Raw genomic sequence first — 15,779 nt, forward strand, 5'->3', positions numbered from 1 at the left:
CAGACAGGAACTGCCTACAGGCACAAATTGGTATGGGGACAGTGACTACAAATACGAGGTTGATCCTCTTCGCTCAGGGATAGATGGTAACCTTATCCTACACACAACGCTCTCTAAATGCCTGCAGTAGAAATATATGTTAAGGGTATAAAGTTCTAGTTCCCAATTAATATCCTGTTTTCTTTGCTGTATGTCCCTGCTGCTGTGTCCTGTTCTTATTCCTGCCCTACCTCTAAAAATTGAGATCCCCTTATTTTGCTTATTTCATCTCTCCCTGCTTTTCTCTCCTTTTCATATTCCACCCTACACAACCACTAATATATATTCTTTCAAAGCACTGCCGCTGAGTCTCTCTCCTTTTTTTATCACACTTTTACTTGCCTCCCCCACGTAGAATGTAGGCAGGCATCTAGGATGGCAGCATCTCATTGTTCATTGGCTTGAGATTGTAAAGCTTACTTCATCTGTGCACACTTTTGTGCAGTCCAGTTACACCAAGAGAATGCTTGCATATTGGTTCTGTTCCTCCGTTTTGAATTTCCGATACAACTGAGAAGCACAACCAATAGGTAAGTGTATGGCAAATAGTAGCAAGGAAGGGCAATTTATTTTTAAGCCTCTAAACCACCAATGTTACTTTCCTGTATTGTGTTCCTCATGTTCCAAAGAACGGGATGGATAAAAAAAAGAAATAAAATGTTGGGGGGGGGTGGCATGACCCCTCTGGCCTTCCAGACACACATACTGCCTGGTATGAGTGGGTAATTATAGGAAAAATGCACCAGACCTTAAAAAAAATGTGGAAAAGCTTTATAGTATAAGGAGAGAAGGTTAAACTGGGCACCACTATTCAACTGCAATTTTTTTTTTATTGTGACCAAATACTACAATTAATTAGAAATTTTTTTAATCCATATCACGGAGCCCATGGGGGTTCCTTTACTCCTCGAGACACATACTTTTAACGCTTTAAATCCATACACACATGCACATTGTAAAAACAACCATTGGATGTCTCCAAACAATGAAATCCTCTGTTAATGTAGACTTGGGGGCAGATTTACATAGGGTCGAATATCGAGGGTTAATTAACCCTCAATATTCGACTGCCGAATGTAAATCCTTCGACTTCGAATATCGAAGTCGAAGGATTTACTGCAAATAGTTTGATCGAACGATTAAATCCTTCGAATGTTCGATTCGAAGGATTTTAATCCATCGATCGAACGATTTTTCTTCGACCAAAAAAACATTAGAAAGCCTATGGGGACCTTCCCCATAGGCTAACATTGCACCTCGGTAGGTTTTAGGTGGCGAAGTAGGGGGTCGAAGTTTTTTTAAAAGAGACAGTACTTCGATTATAGAATGGTCGAATATTCGAACGATTTTTAGTTCGAATCGTTTGATTCGAAGGTCGAAGTAGCCAATTCGATGGTCGAACTAGCCAAAAAAATAATTCGAAATTCGAATTCTAATCCTTCACTCGAGCTAAGTAAATGGGCCCCTAACTACTCAAAAATTAGTAAAATATATAGTAAAAAAAGTCTATTGTCTACAAAGCACAAGTAAAGGGGTGGTTTACCTTTAAGTTAGCTTTTAGTATGTTTTCAATTGGCCTTCATTTTTTCTTTTTGTCTTCTGTATCTGACTCTTTCCATCTTTCAAATGAGGGTCACTGACCCCCATCTAAAAACAAGTGCTCCGTAAGGCTTCAAATGTATAATTATTTCTACTTTATATCATTCATCTCCCTATTCAGGCACTCTCCTATTCATATTCCTGCTTCTAATTCAAATCAGTGCTTGATTGCTTGGGTAATTTGGACCCTATTGAACCATATTGCTGAAACTGCAAACTGGAGAGCTGCTGAATTAAAAGCTATATAACTCAAAAGAAATTAAATCCAAGTGAAAATTTTGTCTCAGAATATCACTCTCTACACCATAGTAAAAGTTAATTTAAATGTGAACAACCCCTTTAAGCAACTTTTTAAAACAGTTTAAAGGTAGGGTGACACCCAGTTTTTAAAAATAACATGCCAAAGTTTTTCATGTTTACATTTTATAGATATAATACATAATCAAGCAACCTGGTTTCTTTAGATATCACAATATTCACTCCACCAATTCATGCATGGCTCAAGCTAGGGTTGCCATCTTGGCAGTATGTCATTGGCCTAGCAGGTAGAACACTAGTCTAGATTGGGGCTAATATTAAATATTCATACATTTTTAATATCTTGTCATTCCACCTTCAGTTCATCCCATATGCCCTGTTCCTCTCTATTCGCCAACACCTCTGAAACCCTGCCTATTCCACAGATTTTTTGCAGCCCCACCTGCCAATCTAAACCTACCAATACCATATTCCTTTGCCAAGCTTGTTGGCAATTAGTCTCAAAGAATTGTAAAGCAAATAATGTCTGTAGTCCCCATTGGTATTCAGAACATCACCCCTTAATGTGGTTTTACATTCTTTTTACATGTGTTTGTTGTTGTCTGGGGCAAACTCATGTGTCTGTTCGTTGCCTAGGGGAAGGGACAATGTAGAAGCAGTAGTACAGCTTTAAAGGCAACCCTAGCTGCCATAGACCTTAAATTTTTGGGATTTTTGGCTGTTAAGCAGTTAACAATTCAAGGCGGAGGAGATTAATTATAATTTTTTACAATTAGCATAATTTAACTTAGCATAAGCAGTGTTAACTGTTACCATTTAGACAGAAGGCAGAATGATAGTAAACTTTAGTATGAAAAGGATAGTGCTGATTTGGAATAAATAAGGGGCATGTAACATGACTGCTCTGTATTATATAAAACTGGAAACAAACTGATATTTTCCATATAAGGACTTTGTCTGCCACTTGAAATATTTAGACTAAAGTTTCTCCAGTAAATTAACCACCCTAGTAAATTACTTTTAAATGCACTTTAAAAAATAAAGTTAAAGTTTGAGTTTTTAAAACTGAGGACAAAGCTGAATAATTATGTATAAATAATCAAATGTAACAGTTATGACTTCAAACTTAATCTTAAGAAAGCTCAAAGCTTGTGATGAAGCTGCTTGTTTAATTTCCTTAGGTCCCTGAACATACTGAAAGCATTTTGGTAACTGAAAGTCTGACATCTGTGCCTGCAAATGTTTGACTCAAGCTGGCCACACAAATGTTATCTGATTTGGCCACCCAAGTGGTCTGCTGGATCAGGCTGATTTGATTATTTGTCCCTTGGGTCAACAACTGGATCTCATAGTGGACCGATGCAGAGTCACTGACTGTGGACAACACAGGCCAGTTCTGTCTTCAGTTGCCAGAACTATTAGCACAACCCAATGTATACCTGATCGAGTGCTGATCTGATATCAGTCAAGTAAGCCATTGCTTTGGAACTTATATACCAACAGGCTGCCAGCAGCTGAATGGCTGAGCTGGCAACAAATCTTTGGCTGTGTAAATGGTAACTATGACTTAAATCATATCTATTCTGCCTCATCTTCTGTATACCACATTAATTATAATATTATTGCTCTAATTAACGGTCTATGACACAAACAAAATAATTTTATTAGAGCTCATCCTTTAACTTACTTAAGAAGTGCTTTATCTATCCTGCATTTTGCAGTAATTTAGTAAATGAGAAAATGTAATTATGTTTATGAAAAACAAGTATATTTTGCTAATTACACATTTGTCTATATGAAGTAGCTTTAGATTCCCTTTGGCTGACCATTTTGAAGAATGAGAATGTTCAACTTGAACAGGTTGCAGGAATGAAAGCCACACTATACTGAGATATTTGCTTTTATATTACAAAAATGCTGTTGCGCTCTAGGGACTTATGCAGTAAAAAGCTTTATTGAATCGACATTTTGTCACTCAATGGGGTCTTTATCAAGATGTGTTTTATATATATATATATATATATATATATATATATATATATATATATACATATATATATATATATATATATACATATATATATATATATATATATATATATATATATATATATATATATATATATATATATATATATAATATATATATATATATATATATATATATAAGATGCAGGTGAAATTTAATGAAAATAAATAACTGACGTTTCGGCTAATCCTATAGCCTTTCTCAAAGTGCAAAACACATTGAAGACCAAACATTTAAACCCCAAGTGGTGAGAAACTACTGATTGCATGTGGGCAATATTATTTTATTTTTATTCAATTTTTTTGTATGTTCAGGCTTTATTTTTCTTTGTGCTGTATACTCTTTTCCACGCCCCTTGACACCCGATGACATCATCACGTTTGTTTTCATGCCACTTGGGGTTTAAATGTTTGGTCTTCACTGTGTGTTGAACTTTGAGAAAGGCTATAGGATTAGCCGAAACGTCAGTTATTTATTTTCAATCAATTTCACCGTTTTTTTTAGCATCTTAAGACATGTGAGTGCTCGTCTTTTTCCAGGATATCTTACTCACTTTGCTGATAGCACCCAGGCACCAAACACTTTTCTTACGAGTAGTGCCGGCCCAACATGGATGCTATATATATATATATATATATATATATATATATATATATATATATATATATATATATATATATATATATATATATATATATATATATATATATATATATTTTTTTATACATCATGTATTTATATAAAAGCAACTATCTCAGTTGTTAGGTTACTAACGTGGTAGCTTTGTTTTTTTTTGTATTTTACAAACCTTGTGAAATGGTTAATCTGGAATAATATAATTGAGTTCAGTACAATGGTCTTCAAACATAAAAGTGTTTGGTAAAATGCCTAGCTATGTTCGCAAAAACAGTCATGGATTGTCCTGTGGTCAAATAACTGATTGCTTTTCCATTTCTGGGAACAGTTGATCCAGTGTCTCACTTTTAATTAAGTGCATTCATCGATCATTTAAAAAGTCTTTTAATATTTCACTGGCACTATCTTTATTAATTTTAAAGAGCAATGATTTGGTTCTTCATGCTGCATTTTTGTGGTTAGCTGGTGTGAGTGAAAAGCATGCTCACTTGCATATCTTGTTCAATTTTATGTGAAAATATCCCTGACTAACACAAAGCTAACCTTACATTTTATTTTAAGACCATGTCTCCAGATTCCATCTCTCTTTAGTAATCCTTATAGCAAATTCCAGCTACCACATAATGTCATTCTGAGATGTTTTAAACAGTAGCCTTCAGCCATCTTCATAACAGTATAACAAATTGTGGTCACTTCTTATGGTATACTACTTTGCCAGGGTTTATTAATACACTTCTCAAGAGACATAAATCATTGCAGGGAATCTGCACATTCTTTTAAATACCATAATCTGATGAAATATCAAATAATACATTGTTAAAGATAATAATGGAGACCAAGCCTAAACAGCTTGGGGATTCATTTTTGTGTGCTGTACCATAGGTTGAGAATCCTACACTGAAGGAAATGTCTTAAGGTGATGCCAGTAATCTGAAATCTTAGTAATGCTTCAACACAAAAATAGTTTGTTTATTATAAATGATTTGCACTGTTTCTGTTGTGCTACCTATTGGGAATAGATGGTGACAAACTTTAGCACATACACAGAAACATAGATAACACATAGAAGGGGTGGGGTATTTCAACTACTTTTCTTTTTTAGGTTGAAAATGAATAAAATAACACCTTACCTCACTCATCACAGCTGTACGGTATCAGACTGATAATAGTTATTTTTAATGTTAGGTGTAAAGAACACTGTAAAGGATCAGCCACTAGTTTTCCACAAAAAAGTCAAGTCCTCTGGCTACTCTGCAGCACCAAGGTAGGCAAGGTTTTTCCATTTATACTGAGATGTTATACATATTATTGCTAATGTAATATCTTTAAAACCTGACAGCTGTAATTAATTTAGATAGAGCTTTCCATTAGATAATTTAGAATTGTTTTCTCTATACACAATGACATTTATTACACCAAATGTTTTAGTATAGTCTTCTCTGTGTGTAGCAGGGTGCAGGATGTGTTGGTGTTCTAGACTTTTATTGATGGTTGACAGAGAATCTGTACCAGCTTTGGAGGGACTAGCAATGACTTTTTGCTCTACTACAGAGACTGATAAAGGCTGCTGACCGTGCCCTTCCAGACTGAGACATTAGCTTACTGGCCCCTCTTATTGGATGAGGACTGCTTCAGAAACTTGATGCAGTTCTGTACCAATAGGTCTCCCTTAGCCAACAATTGGATCTTATAATTAAGGATGCACCGAATCCACTATTTTGGATTCGGCCGAACTCCCTAATCCTACGCGAAAGATTTTGCATATGCAAATTAGGGGTGGAAAGGGGAAAACATTTTTTACTTCCTTGTTTTGTGACAAAAAGTCACACGATTTCCCTCCCCACCCCTAATTTGCATATGCAAATTAGGATTTGGGTTCGGCCGGCAGAAGGATTCGGCCAAATCCTGCTGAAAAAGGCAGAATCCTGAACCGAATCCTGGATTCGGTGCATCCCTACTTATAATGCAGTGATCCCCAACCAGTGGTTCATGAGCAACATGTTGCTCACCAACCACTTGGATGTTGCTTCCAGTTGCCTCTAAGCAGGTGATAAATTCCTGGTTTGGAGGAAAGTTTTGGTTGTATAAAGACTAGGTGTACAATCACAGCCCTTATTGCTTCCCAACTCTTTTAACATCTGAATGAGGCTCACTGATTAAAAAGGTTGGGGATTCCCCCTTATGGTGTATACTTACCCTGAATGTGTAAATATAAAATGTATGCATAGATATTGTAAGATTTAGCTGGGACCATAGCCAGTGCACACAAATGGAGTCTAACGCCACCTTGCAGCTTGGCTGGCTTTTATTATTAACAAAATAAAAAGGTTCAGCACTCTTGCATCAACATAGGATTAGCAGCCCTGCTACAATATACAGCTTGGTATACAAAACAAAAGATTTCCAGCACTTATAGACTTAGAAGAATCTGTAAGACTTCCAAAACTTAGTCTTTTAGGAGGGATTTTTTTTCTATTACTTTCTCCAGTTGGTGCTTGATGTTCACAAATACTGCAGTCTTCGTCCCAGTTTCTCAAACTTTTCTTCACACACTGGGAAAAACTGTTTAAATTAGCCCACCTGAGTGCAAAAAAATCTGAGCTGGCTACATGGTCCAAAACCATTGTGACAGAAACCCGTTAATTTAAAGGAGTCGAGCGGCGAGGAGAGGGGATTTTAATACTACAGAGGAAGCCAACCCCGCAATCCGAAACGTTTTTAGGGATAATGCCATAAAAGGCGCAAGGTTTTGCCCAGGTTTGGTCAGCCATGACATGCATTAAAATACTTGGCTAGCATACGCATGCCTTTGTATGGTCATGAAACGCCTTTACACCAGGGCAGAGTTTCCCATGTTATTTATGGTTACTTTGTGGTAAACTTCAGTATAGATTGCAATTCAAATATGTGACCCATTTTAAAATATTATTCTCTTTATAAACCACCAGAATGAAAATGTTTTCTCCAAAAACCAACATCAAAAAGACTATCGAGCCTTCAAAAGTGAAGAAGAACATTCAAAGGTAGGCATTAATTGCAAATGTGACAGCATCCAAGCTGAAATATATTAACTTATTAGTAGTCAATACTACTGCACCTTTCACTTGATGGTAAAAAGAATACTTGATGACCATGTTTTAAATAGTTAAATGGCAAGTCAACACCAAAATAAAAATTTGCCTAATTAAAGAAAACCTAATTCTAAGCAGCTTTTCAATACACATTTATTAAAAATATCAGTGCTTTTAAAGGTGTTGTTCACCTATAATTAACTTTTAGTATGAAATTGAGAGTGATATTCTGAGACAATTTGCAATTGGTTTTCATCTTTTTTTGGAGTTATTTCGTTTTATATTCAGCAGCTCTCTCGTTTACATTTTTGTCAATCTGGTTGCTATGGTCCAAATTACCATAGCAACCATGCATTGGTTTGAATAAGAGACTGGAACATCAATAGGAGAGGCCTGAATGGAAAGATGAGTAATAAAACTTAGTAATAAAAATACATTTGTAGACTTACAGAGCATTTGTTTCTTAGATAGAGTCCGTGACCCCCCATTTGGAAGCTGGAAAGAGTCCGAAGAAGAAAGCAAATCATTCCAAGACTATAAAAGAGAACAAATTAAGACCAAATAAAAAGTTACTTAGAATTAGCCATTCTATAATATAGTACAAGTTAACTTAATAGTGAACCACCCCATCAAAGTTATTTGTAAAAACAATTGCTATTGAAAGACATTTGAAATATTTGCCTAACTCCCGGTTGTTACTTTTTAAACAATGTAGCAAAAGTCTTAGTTCCTCAGCAAAGACAGGTCTGTTAATCAGCTGCCTTGTCTTACAATGTATCAACAATCTGAGCCACCAGGGCAGAGAATAAAAAGGGACAATCACTGCTTTTAATAACATTACATATACATATAAATTATTACATTATATTATTACATATAAATTAAAAACCATAGAATAATTGTAATGAATGTATATTACAAAGTTTTTTAGAATTATGTTTTCTTTTATTAGGGAAAAATAATTTTTTGGGTAGACATTTCCTTTAAGCAAGAAAGATGGATACAAAACTCTTTCTTAAGAGTAAATATAGCCGTATAAAGATCCTAATGACATTTAGCTATCTTAAACTTATTTTACCTTCATATTTACCATTTTTAGCGGAATAATGAAAGAATATCCCCTGAAAAGCTCTGCACCAAACATTCCTTGGAAACAATTATCTGTAGCTAGCAAGCCAACAGCTGTCAGTTGCATTCAGTATTCAGGTATGTTTTTCAACATCACTTGGTTATCTTTTACCATTTAGCTAAAAATAATGTAGAAAACATTAGAACACGGTAGCTTGGAACATTTTATTTATTCAAAGCCGTTTCCTTACCTTGCAAAATGATGTAATAAGGCAGAATACTAAATAGATAAGTACTTGTGTCATAAACTATAAATCTGAAATATATGATGATAAAGGTGTGGTCCAAACATTGGGTATACCATGATGTATAAATAATGAAATGATGTGCAGGGCTGTTGTACAAGATTGAATGGAAACCTTGACCAAGCACCCTTGAGTGTATCATTGGACAGAGTACAGTTACTTTGGAATGCAAAGTAACTTGTATTCTTTCATCTGGCATGAGAACTGAGTACAGATACTGTAACCTTTCTTGAGCCTTCTTTGTGTTGTTCAGTTTTCACAGACGTAATTTTCTCTCTCTAGACAATCTTTTTGCAATTTCTGCTGACCATTGGTAGCTGCCAATCACTTTAACAGGCAGTGCTAGCACATCCCCAGAGGAAAAGTGTGTTCCTGTAGAACAAACAGGAGTTTTTAAGTAAATAGGAATCGGATACATTTCTTGAAAGGTAACAGACCCTTGCAAGAAATCATTTGTCCTTTTGGGACTATTTAACATAATAATGTTCTGTGCTGTATTGCCTTTTAAATATTCTCCCCACAGACCATTAGGTAATCAACCCACAATTTTGTGATGAGTGGAATTTTACATCATAACAGCCTTTGAAGAATACAAAAAAATCTTATCTCCTTTTTGGTATTGCTCCAATAGTAAAACCAGTTATTCCTGTTAACATTTACCATTTTAACTGTACTAGACAATTAAAATACTGATTGGTTTGTATGGGTTATAGGATCATGGAAATAAAATATCAATATTTTTGGCTTGGAATTAATTTTTTTGGAATCAAATATGCAGATTTACCCGTTTTCATATTTTTCCTTTTAGGAGATGGAAAGAAACTTGCATGTGGATTATCTGACAAATCTATTTTGTTGTTCAGTTCTGATTTCAGTGGGGAGCCTTCGGTTTTTGCAGGTATGCTTTTGGTTTACTGTATTCAATAGGAAATTAGAACATCTGTTATAGAAAATGAAGGTACTGTATATATTGTATGAGATTGCACAGCAAATAAATGATTCCTGAATTTGATTGGGTCTGGATTTAGTTAAAGAGCAGAGAATTAGTTTAGGTATGTATTTCATTATGTACAGTATATGAAACTACATTTATACATGTAAGTCTATAAAACCAAATACATACTACAGCTAAAATGTTTATAAACCATTATTTTGTGGTTTGTTTTGTATGGAAAAAAAAAATGTTTTTTTTGAACAAGACATTAGTTGCATACCACTACCATTGTTTGTGCTAAAATTAAAATTTAAAATCATCTTATAATTTTTTGTACTTCTGCTTGGAATTTAAAGTGCTTTTAATGACCCAAGCACTCATACTCGTTATATATATAAATTTAAGAATAAAAATGAAGACTATTTATGAAACAGATTTATTAAATATCCACCACAATTTTCATAGTCACAGTTCTCAAAAAAAAAATCATTAACAATTTGCATTCTAATTTTTTCAGAGCTCTATGGATAATGGGTTTTTGGATAATAGATCCAAATGAATCTCACATCTGACTTTCACATGCAAAACATTTCATAATTTTCTATATACGCAATTTATCATTCTGTTGTATGGCACTGATTAAAGTGATACTGACACTAAAATTTTTATTTCAAAATATTAATCTACATGAAAAGTTACCTGTAGGTCATGTTTATCGTTTTTCGCTGATAGTTCTGCTTTTGTAAGTGGTTGTTACTTTAAGTTCCTAAACCTTACTGTTTTGTCAACCTGACAGTCCCTTCTCAACTTAATTGTGCTTCGTCATCTTTTACTTCTGGGTTTATTGCTTCTTGGGTTTTGTTTGTATTGAAGACATTGGGCAATTTGCTAGTGTAAGACTTGTGACAAAAATACCTATTCAGCTTGAACTATATTATAAACTGAAATGTAAACTCAGTGTTAATGTTGAATCATTTTTTAAAAAAAACCAAACAAAAATAACATATTTAAAACTTTTACTGCCAGCTGATTTGGTACTCTTTCATTTTTAGGGGCCTTTCCTGGTGGGTCTTTTAGTTTACCCAGGACAACAATAAATTGTTTTTTTCAGGACAACCTAAGTTTTCCAAATATGCTATGAATCATGTTTCCGATAATACAAACACATATATCAGAAAATGAATAAATTTTTTGCATGAGAAAACAGCAGATTTCGAATGTTCTATGTCTCTTGAATGCGCCGATACCAAATATATGTAGTTTTATGGAGATTTGTCACTTGTATAGGAAAGTACAGATTCTGATTAATCCAAATGAGTAAATATATCTATGTAATCCAAATTACCAAATTGCAATTCTTTCCTAAAGTTATAATTTTTATAAACGTTTGTGAAATTTTTGAAAAATTACCTCAAAACTTCCAGTCTACAACATCATATCTCCCACATATCATTGGGTAACCAGATAAAACACCCTAAATATGAATGCTTGGGGTCTGCTGAATACATTTATGCCCCATATGCATAGGTTTACCTAAATATGTGGCATATAAGTGCCCCAAAATTAAGACACCCCATACAAGCTATCAGTTCTTTAATTCCAGATATTGCAAAATCAACACATGTACAGCATTTATTGTACTGAAGGGCAAATGTATAAAAAAGTATGCTCATCCTATATTTTTGGAAAGTACACATTCTGACGATTCCAAAATGGGTAATTATGTCTTTCTACTCCACACTACCATACTGCAAAGCTACAATAAAGGCAGCGGTTTGATGACTTTTTTTATTTCGTCTAAAAATATTGCAATTTGTCATTTTTCTCACACAATTTCTTACATACAATTGAAAAACACTCTAAATTTCTCAAGTCACACATGGCAAACAATTTAGGTTAATCCGCCCATCAGGTCACTGAACAGGAAAGCAGGTTTAAATCATTGCCCCCTCCCAGCATTCCCTGTCTTTTGTCTTGTCCAGGTCAATGATGGCTAGTAGCATACCATCTTCCACTATATAAATTATTTGAATCATGTTTCCATCAGTCTGGAACTCATAATTATGAATGACAGCTATGAATGCTTTAATAAAAAAAAGAATTTGGATTTCATGTTTATTTTGAAAAGGACTTTTATTATTTTATGTCTGGGTGACAGGTCCACTTTAAGAATAATATAAAACTAGTTCACAAGAAATGAAGGATGCTTAATAACACAAATTATGCAATGAAATAGGCTCAGATTTGCTCCAGAAACAAAAAAAAAAAGGAATTATGAACACAGACTAATGTACACTGTAGTGTTGACTAACTGCAATATAATCATTTATACTGTATACAGTCAGTTTTTTTTACAAATAACATCAGATCTGATGTAACCCATGTAAGGGAAAAATTGGTAAGAAAATTCTTATATTTACTCAATTCTCTAGGTAGAGAATTCAGATGTTTACCAATTCGTGCTTACTGTCTCTCCTGGAGCGTATGTGCCAGGGTGACATGTCTGGGTACATGAGAGGGCTGAATAATAGGTATCAAATTTATAATATTTGAGTTGTGATTTTGCTTTATTTACACTTTTGGTTTTTCATTCATTATTGGAGGTTTTTTCTTAGGTTGTTTTTTTCTGATCATGCTACTACAAAAGTATCAAGACTCCTGTGCCCTTGCATATCTATATATGTAGACTATGGATAATAGGTTTGTAAAGGTTGCATATACTGTATGTATCTATCAATTATAGATAGGAGGCTTACAGTCTGGCTTGAAGTGTGTGTAGTTGTGCTGAATAGAGCAATGGCTTAATGCTGCTAAACGAGCTGACTATTGGATACATTCCATATTTGTTTTTATTGAAGAAGAGGAGCCAAGTTGAGTATGTATAAAATGTATTAAAAAAAAGAAATGCACATGGATCTTACGTTAATCCATATGGGAACCTATGAGCGAATAAAGCTTTACAAAAGAATGTATGAGTATTTCTTGCAATTAGAATACAGTTTGTTTCATCTCCAGCTGAGATTAGTAAAGCAGTGGATGTTCTCCCAAAAGACACTGTGCTGTAGTTACAGCAAATAATTTCTGTAAAAGGTTACACAGGTTGTTAGTAGAAAAGACTGCAATGTTGTTGTTATACATGCCTGCTGAGATTATGCTTCCATTTTGGAGTCACCGCCTATTTTTTCTTATTAGCTTTGGAGCTTAGTGCTGAAATAAAGGGGAGAATCCAGTTGGATAGCCTTAACATCCTACAAAAATTCTCAACATGCAGCTGCAGAGGTCAGCACAAGATTTTGCGGGCTACTAGAAAATCTGAATCTCTACTATGATATTTACATTTGAACAGATAAAGTTTGATGGTTTCAGGTGCAGATTTATAAAGCTGTGAGCATCCTGTTTTATGCATAACCACTGCAGAAATCAGTTGCTTTGGCTTGCTGCCCAATGTTTTCCCTGAGTGGTTTTTTGAAAAATAAAAAGCTTGGCATTAAACTTTATTACTGACCCGGAACGGATGGCGGCTCAATTTGCCTCATTTTACGAGTCCCTGTATAATACGAGAGTCACTTACAGTTTGGGAGAATTAGATGCCTTCCTTGATGCTATCCCCTTCCCACGGCTTCCTGGGGACCATGCCCAATACTTGAACAGACCTATTTCCTTACAAGAAATAAGAGATGCTGTTCACTCTATAGCCACATCTAAATCACCGGGTCTCGATGGGTTACCTAGCGAATGGTATATGTCAGGAGTGCCAGGAGGGTAGGAGCCACTGGAGAAGAGCTTAGCAGTTAAAACTGCTTTAGTGTACAGCAGGAGCTCACAGGTGGTGGTAGCAGGCCGTGTTAGAGTAGAGAAGAATCCGTAGACAGGCAGAGATCGAAGGGCAGGCGGAGTTCAAGCAAACCAGAAACAGGCCGAGGTCAGAAGGCAGGCGGAGTACAAGCGGTAGTCAAAACAAGCAGGGTCGATAGGCAGGCAGAAGTCAAGCGGTGGTCAGAAACGGGCCGAGGTCAAAATCCAGGAATCAAGTTCAAAGAGAGGTACAACAGCAAAGGTTCAGGAGCAAGGAAAATAATCACCAAGCGCTGTTTGCTTTTTTCGACAAGGATAAATAGGGACAGATTGGCGCCAAACGTAAGGACGCAGCGTCAGGACGCCGTGCGTCAACTTTAGCGCGCCCGCGACCGTCGCGACGCGCGCGCGCCCGAATGAACGGACGCGCGCCCGCGCAAAGACGCGGGCGCCGGAAACAGACGCCAAGGATGCGCAGAACCCTGCACACCCCTGCGCCTGCGTCCACGAGAAGACTGAGCTGCGACCAAAGGTACCTTACATTGCCCCCCCCTGAGGGGCGGCCTCAGGACGTCAAAAGCAGGCTTGTCAGGATATTTCCTATGAAAGGCTGTGGTTAACCTCGGAGCATGAACATTGTTCTTTGGTTCCCAGGAATTCTCTTCATTTGGAAAACCTTTCCACTTGACGAGGTACTGCAACCTTCTGCCACGAACTCTGGAGTCCAAGATCTTTTCCACTTCAAACTCAGCCTCGCCTTGACAAGAGATAACTGGAGGAGGTGGAGACACACGACCTGGAAAGATGTTAGGCACAAATTTTTTAAGCAGAGCAGCATGAAACACAGGATATACTTTAAGAGAGTCAGGAAGTTCTAATTCAAATGACACAGGATTAATGACCCTCTTGATAACGAATGGACCCAGAAACTTTGGAGCCAACTTCTTGGAAGGAGTAGCGAGCCGAAGATTCAAAGAAGAGAGCCAAACCTTGTCACCACTCTTGAATTCAGGATCCTTCCCTCGTTTTCTGTCTGCGAAAGTTTTGAAATTTTGTTGAGCCTTACTTATCTGTTCCTTCAAAAAAGACGTATTTTGTTTAAGAAACTCCAAACGATCTTGTAATGCAGGAAGGGTCACCTCAGAAAGGACATCTGGAAACATGATAGGATGAAAACCCAGATTAGAAAAGAAAGGAGTCTGGCCAGTAGAAGAGTGCATAGAATTATTATAACAGAACTCAGCACATGGAAGAAGTGACACCCAATTGTCCTGAAAATAGGAAGAAAAAGTACGAATGTATTGCTCCAGCGTCTGATTAGTCCTCTCAGTCTGCCCATTGGTCTGTGGGTGATAGGCTGAAGAACGAGACAAAGAGATACCAAGGGATTTACACAACACAGTCCAAAACCTAGATGTGAATTGGGTACCGCGATCAGAAATAATTTCTTTAGGAAGACCATGTAATTTAACTATTTCTTTAATGAACACATCCGCAGTCATGGCAGCAGAGGGGAGCCGGGGAAGAGGGATAAAATGTGCCATCTTGGTAAGGCGATCGACAACCACAAAAATGGTATTACACCCATTGGATGGAGGCAGTTCAACGATAAAATCCATGGAAATAGAACTCCAAGGTCTCTCAGGAAGGGGTAAGGGACGGAGAAGACCCACAGGTTTGTTGCAAGAAGACTTGGATCTAGCACAGGACTCACACGATCGCACATAAGCAGTGCATTCTTTTATTAACGAGGGCCACCAAAAAAGACGTCTGGCCAATTCTAAGGTCTTTCGAATACCAGTGTGCCCAGCTAAAGGATGATCGTGAACTATTCTCAAGGCCTCCACCCGAAGATTTGGTGGAACCACCAACTTATTGTTCCTCAAAAGTAAATCATCTTGAGCAAAAATATCTTCAACACCAGGATAATCTGTTGGAGCTTGAGGAACCTTCTTTAGACGATCAATAAAAGAAGACTGCAGAAGTAAAAAATGTCCAGACTGAAGAATTGTATCAGGAACCATGGACACCTTCTCCACCGGAAA

The 15,779-nt window shown here is 36.3% G+C and overlaps 1 protein-coding gene across 2 annotated transcripts in view; it reads left to right on the forward strand.

Annotated features, from left to right (window-relative positions):
• The window catches only part of wdr27.L (WD repeat domain 27 L homeolog), a 119,934-nt gene that overhangs the window by 41,306 nt on the left and 62,849 nt on the right, over positions 1 to 15,779 (forward strand). For both annotated transcript variants that reach the window (XM_041562748.1, XM_041562749.1), the window contains exons 14-17: positions 5,747 to 5,825; positions 7,510 to 7,584; positions 8,732 to 8,838; positions 9,814 to 9,903. In XM_041562748.1, the coding sequence (XP_041418682.1) occupies positions 5,747 to 5,825; positions 7,510 to 7,584; positions 8,732 to 8,838; positions 9,814 to 9,903 (351 nt within the window). The remainder of the gene's footprint in view (positions 1 to 5,746; positions 5,826 to 7,509; positions 7,585 to 8,731; positions 8,839 to 9,813; positions 9,904 to 15,779) is intronic.

The sequence above is a fragment of the Xenopus laevis genome, chromosome 5L (assembly GCF_017654675.1).
Source record: "Xenopus laevis strain J_2021 chromosome 5L, Xenopus_laevis_v10.1, whole genome shotgun sequence".
Taxonomy (NCBI): domain Eukaryota; kingdom Metazoa; phylum Chordata; class Amphibia; order Anura; family Pipidae; genus Xenopus; species Xenopus laevis.